This window comes from Eurypyga helias, unplaced genomic scaffold (genome assembly GCF_000690775.1).
Source record: "Eurypyga helias isolate BGI_N326 unplaced genomic scaffold, ASM69077v1 scaffold5131, whole genome shotgun sequence".
In the NCBI taxonomy this organism is placed as follows: Eukaryota; Metazoa; Chordata; class Aves; order Eurypygiformes; family Eurypygidae; genus Eurypyga; species Eurypyga helias.
Genome location: NW_010228779.1, coordinates 5,647 through 15,373, shown reverse-complemented (window position 1 = coordinate 15,373; position 9,727 = coordinate 5,647). Strand labels below are relative to the sequence as shown.

The following is a 9,727-nucleotide window of genomic DNA, read 5'->3' as shown; positions in this document are numbered from 1 at the left end:
GTGGCCGTGGCCGTTGTGTTGTTCGGGCTGTGGTGCCCATTAGTATGCAGCGTGCATGCTGTTGGTGCAAGGGAATACGTCGGCAGTGCCACATGTCCGAGTTAGTGTTGATGCAGAGCCCGTAAATTACGCTTGAGGGTTCGCTCGTCCACCCCTGGCTCTTGCGCTTGGTTCTGGTTGGGGTTGTGGTTTTGTCTTGTCGGGAGATGAAATGTATCGAGACGTTATTCTCCATCAGCAGCACTGTTGCACGGCTGTAGCGAGGTCTGAAGTACGCTTTTCTTTGAAACGTGTAAGGAGAAGGGTAGAAATGCAGCGTCTCCTCCGACTTGGGCTGTGCGACTGACTTGAATGGCAGGAGCACATCGGTCTGCGCAGCGGTAGTCGTGCCCCTATGGTCCTTAAACCAGAAATGCCCTTCTGAATGAAATCACGAGAGACTGAGTTGGGTGAAAATCACGGCAAAATGCTAAGATCGGCAGTTTATTGCTTCTCTTTTCTTCGCCTCCTGTTTTGCCCCATGAATTCTATTGTTCTTCGTGTTTTAAGCTTTTTTTTTTTTGGGGTAAGTGGGGAGAGGTGTGGATTCTGCTGTGCATATTGCCATTGATTTTCAGTTTGCTCTTCTAAAACTGTTCCAGTAACAGCTGGATTGCAACCTTGCGAATGAGAGGATGAAAATACGCAGCAGCGTTACAAAGGAGACTGGGACTCATTAGGCCCCTTCATTCTCAAGCCCTGATTCTGCAAATATTTAAGCACGTACAGTTCACGTGCCTGAGTTACCCAGCGAGTTCCATGCGATTACCACTTAATATCAAAACTGTTTCAGGGCCACAGAATAGGCTCACCAAATCTAGTTGAAATTAGGCTCTTTTTAGTTTTCTGTCTGGAATGAAAAGTTTATTTGGCCATTTGCATTTCTTCGGAAAACGTATCTTACAGAGATAAAGCACTGTTTAAAAAGAATCTGGCATCGATCCTGTAAAAACCTAGACAGGGATTTGTCAGTGAGTGTGAAAATACCCGATAGTGTGTTTGCAGTATAAGTATGGCATAAATTACGTGCAAAGTCGTAATCTCCTAATAGGTACGTAAAACTGCAAGTTGCAGTTCCCCTGATGTAACACACACTTGTGTGTGCATGAAGTAGAAAAGAATATGGGATTTCTCTCTCTCTTCTCCTTTTCCCAAATGTAAATGGCCGCGTTTTATCTGTTATTTAATAAGGGAATAGTTATCAGATATGTATTTATATCTCTAGATCCATTACATATGTGATGTCCCAGTCAAAAGGGTTGTAATTTTTCCTGGAAAATTAGTCTCAGACAAGGAAATAATTTTTTGCACCTTCAGTGCAACGTTCCAAACTGTTCGGTACACCTTTTAAGGCAAGTCTGTGTGGTAGGTACCAGAAGTGACTTTCTGGAAAGTTTATTTTGGCTGCATGAAAATGACCCTTATTCAGTCTTTTTTGGAGGTATGCTAGGACTAACATTCTGTTTCCTTTCATGTATAAATTAAATCATTATAAAATCCACAGGGAAAATATAAATTCGTAGGGCTAAATTCAATCATTGGCCTCACACGGTGAGCACTGAAAATACAAAAGCTTTGTCCCTTTCCAGCTGTGGGACTCAGTCCTGCAAACCTAGGCATGTGAGTGGCTTCACCCACGTAAGTAATTCATGTGGAAATTGGTGGAAGTTGTCCCTGGAATTCTAATGTCCACATGCTTATGTTTTTGAAGAATGATATGCCAGAGAGGGAATTTTTATAGTTTTAACTTATGCTACTGTAAAACAGTACTTGCATAGGACCCTCAGCATCCTACTTGATCACAGATTTACTACTATCTGTGCTGTTAGCTGTTGCATTTAGAAAAGAAAAGAAATCTGGATATTTAATATTCTGCTGTCAGTGGTTAACATCATTAGTTCGTGTGTTTTGTGCAGTTGCAAGGAATGCTGTTCACAGCACAATTGCTAAATTTACGGTAAACCTATAGGAATGGTGGAGAATAAACTAGTGGAAGGTGCAAGGGCAGGTCTGAGCAAACAGTTTATCAAGAAGATGATTTATAGACTTGGAATTTAAGGCCCATTTGTCACCATTCTTTGTGTAAAACTTTATGCTGTGATTATTTAGTTAATGCAGTGGCAGTGTTTCATAGCACACTAAGTCTGTGCAGGATTTTTTATGCTAAGTCAAGGCCAAAAGGGCTCTTTAAAAGAGAGTAATCCCTAGTTATTCTGATGGTAGATTCTACCGTGATACGCTGTGTTGAAGCATGAGTGAAGCTGTGAGAAGAGACTTTGTGTTACCCCGCTGAATAGGTGTGCAGCTGGTTTAGCTGTCTGCTGGGAATACTTGCCTAACGCGGAGCCGTGTAATGTCACACCGTATGCTTCTCTGCATAATACTGTTAAGAATTCACAGTTATCCTCAGGTTGCCTCTGCTAATAAAGACAAACCCGTGTGTTCAGCTCTGGGCTTGCATCTTGATAATGTTTCACGTGTATTCAGAATACGAGTTTTAAACAACAGTAAAATTTTCAGGTTGGATTGCCCACTTGTTACTGCTCTATACTGTTAATATATATATGTATTAAACAGGAAGTGTGCTATTATCTTAAAGGGCTTGGGAAAAAGTGAGTTAACATCCAGTTTCTTAATGTTATGATGTTAGTATCTTAATGTGTTGCTCTCGTATCACCCAGAAGTGATTTTCATACTCAGGGTTTTCTGTGCATTCCTGTATGATGGCAGATCCACTTGAGCCCCATGAAGGCAGACTGACTGGGATAATAAGGAATGTGCTAGAATCTTTCCTTCATCCCCCATGGTCTAACTAGGGTTTTAAAAATGAGAGCCATGACTTAAACAGCTTTGGGAGCTGTCCCACTGTTATGAAAGGCGAAGAATCCCAGGTGAAGTACAGATACCTCTTTGTATTGCTCACAGTCAAGTCGGACTGAGAGATCAATAAAATGAACATTCTTTGCTTCTTTTTGTAACAGAGCAGCCGTGCTCAATTATTCCATGAGGTTTCTGCCGGGTAGGGCAGGTTCGCTTGAGCCACTCTTACTTTTGGCAGGTGTCTTTTGTCTTGCATTTAGCTAAATTTACAGCAGATAAACTGGAGATCTGTCTAAACAACGTGGCAGGTTTTCAGGGGTTTTCATTCATAGCTGTTTTCATTCACACTGTTTGCTTTTTCCTTTATGGCATACAGTAACTTACCGTTGTGTATGGGTACAGTGGGTTTGAGAAGTGCTTTGTTCAAGTTATCTGGGAGGTGAATCTTAGGTATGGCTTTAAGCAGTTCTTTTGAGAGTTTTATGCATTATGCAAACAAGAAATACTTAGAACTGGTGAACTGGAGACGTTAAGAACCATGGGACAGATTAACATAAAATGAATGGGAATGTTTATTCCAACAGCAGTGAGCATGAATTGGACATTAAAGTGGTAATAGAGTGCGATAGCTGTTTATGAGGAGGTATGCTAACTTTTACCTATAGGTGTTCGCTCCTTGAGGACTTGCAATGTAAAGGCATCAGCATTAATGCAAATTTAGTATTTGTAACAGATATCTCTTGCTGTGACAGTCAGAGGCAAACTTAAAATAGAGTCTGTAAGAAAACTAATGCAGTATCACACTGATTGGAATTTTGTAGGTGGTGACAGTGGATTGGATGGGTTAGGAGGACCAGGAGTACAACTGGGAAGCCCTGATAAGAAAAAGCGCAAAGCAAATACGCAGGTAAATTCCCTTCGATTCTTTTGATTTCTTAATAAATAGTGCACTCGGGTAGATGTTCTTTGCTGGTATGACTGTCTCGCATGGTTCAGAATATCAGTCTGTTCTCACAAATAGCAGTTACGTACCAGATACCTCAGTTGTACGGTGAAGTTGAATCTTCATAACACTAGGTATTCTCACTCAAGTTTTTCAATCTCTGTAGGTTGCCAAAGACCTATAAAGAGAGGAGTGCAGTGAGACTGCAGCAGCGTGTATTTTACCATATGGATTTCATTCTGAGACAGACTTTCTTTTAATGACTCTGTAGCCATTGCTAGAAGTCTGTACAGCATGAGTAGTTGCCATGAGACTACTTTTCTTCTTACTTTTATTCCTGTATGTGTAGGTTTGTGGGCTAATGGAGCAGTGCAGTTTGTTCATGCTTTGACCAAATTCTTGGCATATTCCCCAAGTGATTTTTAAGCAAAAGCTGTGCGGCAATTTTGGCCTCTTTCCAGCGAATCCCTGCAATTTGGCATTTTTATACAGTTTCTATTTCCAGAAAAGGAAGCCTGAATACAAAACATCTGAAGCAATTAGATATCTGTAGTGCGGCATTTTCCTTTGTGTGTTCATTCAGCTTTGAGTGAGACTATCTGTTAATTTGGTACTGCGCAGTGAGAGTAATTTTATTTATGTAGGTCAGAGAACCACTTTCTGTTAGGCCTATCCTGATCCACTGAGATGTGGATCCGTTTTCTTAATTTCGGTTTTGTTTTAAAGTAATCATGGCAAAACCTGCTCTGAGGAATATTCAGTTACTTTAAGGGTTTCAGACCTCTTTCTTGGTGGAGCTTTCCTTGTGTTCTGGAGTGGTGATAACTGTATTGGGCATGCGGATTAGTTTCTGCTCTTTTCTTACCAGGTTCAAAATTTGAAGCACAGCAGAAGGGTTTGGGGGGGGGGAATTTTTCAGTCTTAGTTTATTAGTGTTTAGGAAGAAATGTTATCTGTGAGCACAGTTAGCGTGAGGGTGAACCAGCTAATGTTGCCCACAGGCTAGTCTAGGATGAAATTCAATTGTATAGCCACTCTGATGACATTTAAACAGCCTCTGGGCTCCATTAAACACTTGATTAAGCTCTGTAACCAGAAATTCTTGTATTTTACACCTACTGACTATCCTTTGCAGCCTGTCCACAATCACTGCATGCTCATAATGGATACCTGTTTGATACACAGAATATACAAAATTCCTATATGCAGACTCTTATATTCTATGTACCTTTTTTAGGGTAATAGTAACATTAGGTTTGTATATCCTTATAGAAGTGGGGTGTCTTAAGACATGTATATTCAGTAAAATGAACCTGAAATTAAGAAAATGCTTCAAATCTGCTCCTAAACGTTTGGAAATATTTGTTTGAAATGTAATTGCATGTGTTTAAGTGACACATGGCTTTCTGTATTGTTGCTTTTCTTACATAAAAGATTAAGAAATACAAGTTGCATATCAAGTAGTATTTGCAGAACCGTGGTTGTGCGACTGCACAATTTTTAAAACACTGACATTACTATAAATCATGATGTTATCTGGAGCCCAAACTCCTCCTTGCCTCTGTACTGAAATTTCAGACAGCCTGGCAGGGTGCAGCGGGTGAGCTTTACACAACAGCTGAACGGTTCTTTTAGCAGTAGTGCTGCTAATCCAGGACCTCTGTGGTTGGTCTGTCTTGCAGGGAAATACTAAAACTAATTTAAATGTTGTATTTAAAATATTTTTAGGGATCATCATTTCCTCCTCCATCTGAATATGCTCCACCGCCGAATCCAAGCTCTGACCACCTTGTAGCTGCAAATCCATTTGATGACAACTATAATACTGTGTCTTATAAACCACTTCCTTCAGGAAATCCATATTTTACTAATCCTGGTTATCCTGGCTTTGGAGGCTATAACACTTTCAGAATGCCACCTCACATGCTGCCCAGAGTGTCCTCGCCATATGGTGGTTCTTACTCCCTCAGAAACCAGCCACATCCCCTTCCTCAAAACCCTGTGGGAATGGGTTTTAGTCGACCCCACTCTTTTGGCTTTGGTCCTCATGATAACCCAGGTTTTGGGAATCAACCACCTTACAGCAGTGGTCAGATAAGTCAGAATATCAATATGCCTGGTCAGCATTTCAGACCTAATCCCGGTGAGAACTTTGGCCATTCTGGTCAGATACCTCACCCTGACCTGCCATCTAACTTTGGTCCTGGAAACAATCCAAATTTCCCAAATTCTCAGCTAGAGTCAAACCATTCTTTTGTTCCTCCACCAAACACTTACAACCAGACAAAATCATCAGCACAAAAGCAAGACTTTAGTCAAGGTGCAAGCAAAGCATCCAGCCAGAACACTGCTGCTCATCAGCATCATCACAGGACAGAGGACATTGTGAGCCAAGGTAACAGTGACCTAAAAAATGTTACTCGAAACAACGTGGTAAATCAGGATAATAGCCATTCTAGTAGTGCTGATAACACTAGTGCTGGCCATTCAAATGGGACTCAGAATAAGTCCCGCCAGCCTCGAGGGACTGCTGAAGGATGCAACTCTGAAAAGAGCAGCAAAGCACCCCTTCATCCCAGTCGTCATGGTCACTCGTCCTCTGAACCCGTCTATCCGTGTGGAATCTGTACACATGAAGTTAATGATGACCAGGATGCCATCCTGTGTGAAGCCTCCTGCCAAAAATGGTTTCATCGGATCTGTACAGGCATGACTGAGTCAGCTTACGGCCTTCTTACAGCAGAAGCATCAGCAGTATGGGGTTGTGATACTTGTATGGCTGACAAAGATGTCCAGTTAATGCGAACGAGAGAGACTGCAGGACCGCCTGCCTTGAATACGGATGGCTAACAGCGTGACTTGGTGGTAGCGGTTGAAGTAATTGCTGTGAAGATTTGGTTACAAATTGGGTACTTCGCTTTCTGCAGACAATCAGTTGTGTTTGATTGCTGTCATCTTTTTTCCCCTAATCTCTTTTCATTCATAAACTTCCATCTCAGCTTTTGCATTCTTAGTTCTGTGTGTGCAAATGTTTTACAGGATGGAATATTTTTTGTTTCTGATTAAACTGTAAAACATAACTGATAACTGATCAGAAGTAGGATATTCATTAACAATTTTAGTGAAGGCAAAGATGTGCCTGTATGAATAGCCCCCAGTTTGCTAGTGTTAATGTGTTAACTTGCACTAGCATTTAGTGCTTGGTTTTAGTGGTTCTATATTTGCAAGTACTCATTAATTTTATTCTTTTTTTTTTTTTGGTTGGTTGGTTGAATGTCCATTATTGATGTTTTTGCTATCCTTTCTTTGAATATAGGGGAGATGACATGAAGGAATGTGCAGTACTAATTGTTGTTATTTTAGGGTAAACAGAGAATTTCATGTGCGCTTTTTCCTGTTTTTGAAGTAAAGCTTTAACACACTATTCGAAATTCGATGACTTCATGCTTAGTAGCACAATGAAACCCTCTAACTCTTACACATTTATATTTCCTTGAAAAGGCAATGAGCCGTTTTGACTTCTCAGCAAATACTTGCTGAAGGTCTTGCAGTATTTGGGAATAGTTACAAAATACTATTACGTTGGAAAAAGAACACAACAAATTTATGAAGTCCAGTGCTTTAAATCTAGAGAATACCAAAAGAATGCCAAGGTTGCATATGTAACCTTAATTCATTTGTTTCTTAAGCACATACATTAGGGTATAGTCTCTGCATCTGTCACGGTTGTGCAGTCATGCACTTCTCCCTCATCCTTTCTCATTGATGGTTCTGGTCTCCTGCCTCAGTGTGGCCTGGGAATTGCAAATGAACTAGTGCAGGGCAACTCCAGCCCATCTTCAGTAGAGCCTGTGCCGTCCTTCTGAGCTTACACAGTCCACTTGGCGTGAAGGAGGGTGCAAGGCAGTGGGGTGTTCTCAGCACAGGCTCTGTGATATCAAGTTATTGCAAGATAACTTGGCCAGCAAGGTCTTAAAACTGAATTCCCACCACTGCCGCAGCCAGTCTTGCAGTGAGGGGGTGGGAAATGTAGGGCGAAGTAAAACACAGCTTTCACATGGGGTGAGCTTAGATCGCATCAGGAGTGAGTATTCAGAAGTTTAGCTGCTTTGCTAAACGTGATATCCTACTGACACGTATGAGCGGCGCTAGAGCTTCACGTGTGACGCTAAGAATTCTGTTTTAATATGGGTAAGTTGATCCTACTCTTGATCTCAAAAATACCCCCCAATTTTTTAATGTGGGAAAACATCTAGCTTTGAAGACTTTAGCCTTAGCAGTGGGATAAAGTGTCATATGCAACTGAAAAGCAGTGTTGCTGTAGAGAGAAATGTTTTAGCTTAATAAAAGGTGGCACTGTGATAAGAGACTCTGCTTGTAACACTCACCACTGTGCTGGGCACCTCTAGTTTTTAAACAATTAGCAATGAAATTGTATGTCAAGCATTACAGGTACTAGTCACGTTCCTTAATGTGATACAGCGTTCAGGTCTGTGATGAAGGGTGATGTAGGAGCCTATATAAAATACAGTCATCTATATAAAGTAGTTTTTGTGGTAAGCTGTGCTAATGAGGGAAGAGAAAGGCCTGTTGGCTAGTTTATTGTTGTGCTTGGTTTCAAATGGGCTCTACTCTAGTACTTTACTGGAAGGTACAGTGCAGATCTACAAAACTATCCTTGTTTTATTTTAAAAATGAAAGGTTTGATACACTCTTTTTACTGGAGAAGTGCAGTATTGCCCTCCTTTCTTGTCTTGCCTTTCATCAGGAAAAAGGAAATAATGTCTACAGCGTAAATGACACAATTCATATCTTGAGGATTTCCTGGATAGAGATAACAAGGAAAGTGCAAGGCAGATACAGACCTGCTGTTTTCATCACTGTTTGCTGTATTTAGTATGGAGGCTAAACCTAATCTTGTTTTGTTAGAGGTGTGTTATTTAAAAACAATCAAAAAACCCAACCAAGCAACAAGCTCTGTTAGATTTATTCTTCAGTAGGTTTCCTAACAACTGACTGTTAGAATTTGCGTTTGGTGTCTAAAGTATAAATTAAACCAAACCTTGTTTAGATAGATTTGTTCCTCTGGGAATCAGTTTAATCTCTGCAACAATTTGCACTGTGAAGGTAGTGGAGCTGGTTCTGATTTAGAGCAACGTAAATGAAATAAAAAATTTGGCTCAGTGAAAAGTCAACAAAAGCTCCAATGATGATATTGTTACCCAAGCGTGCTGTTCACAATACCTTTCCCACTCCCGCATCCATTCCTCTTGTGAGATGATGTTTGGAGCACTTGCTCTCAGAAGTTCAATTAATGTTTTAATATTTTGGAGCAGACGTTGTATTTAATATAGCCATGTATTTCTTCATTTCTTCCTCAATCCCACATGAAGCTAAGCAAGTGTTTTCCATGTTGGCTAGCAAGACATTAGGATTGAAATACAGTGTTCCTACAAACTTAAATTCAATTGGAATATCATTTTCCAAGGCCTTAAGTTGTATATATGTGAAACTTACTCTAACAGTTTATTTCAGTTGTTCTGAACTGGTACTGTGTTGGGTTTGTAACCCAGTAAATTTTCTGCGTTCATTAACCTACAAATTCAAGGCCTTAGCAAATGCCAATTACATCAAATACAAACAAATGAACAACAAAACCAAACTTATTATCACACTGATCATAGAGATATGACTGATAAGGTTCTCCAGAAGTCATTCAGCCAATATGCTTGCCCTACTGATTTGCTCTTGGCGTAACTGGACTCTTTATCTAGAGAGAGGGTTATACTTTGTTTTTCTCTGCATGTATTGACTAGCGGTAGTTCAAGTATGCACAGGAAAAACAACAATCATGTTTTGTTAGTGAGGTGCTAGGAAAATGTCTGCTGGTTAGAATTAGAAAGTAGTTATAGAAGGGTGGGTGGG

General features: G+C 40.4%; 1 protein-coding gene across 1 annotated transcript; it reads left to right on the top strand.

The window, feature by feature from the left end:
* Positions 1 to 3,680: 3,680 nt before the first annotated feature.
* PYGO1 (pygopus family PHD finger 1) lies at positions 3,681 to 6,961 on the top strand (the record flags this gene model as incomplete). The annotated part of the gene is made up of 2 exons (XM_010160122.1): positions 3,681 to 3,766; positions 5,531 to 6,961. Coding segments are annotated over 2 exons (1,208 nt in total), but the record flags the coding sequence as incomplete, so codon positions are not given.
* Positions 6,962 to 9,727: the final 2,766 nt, after the last annotated feature.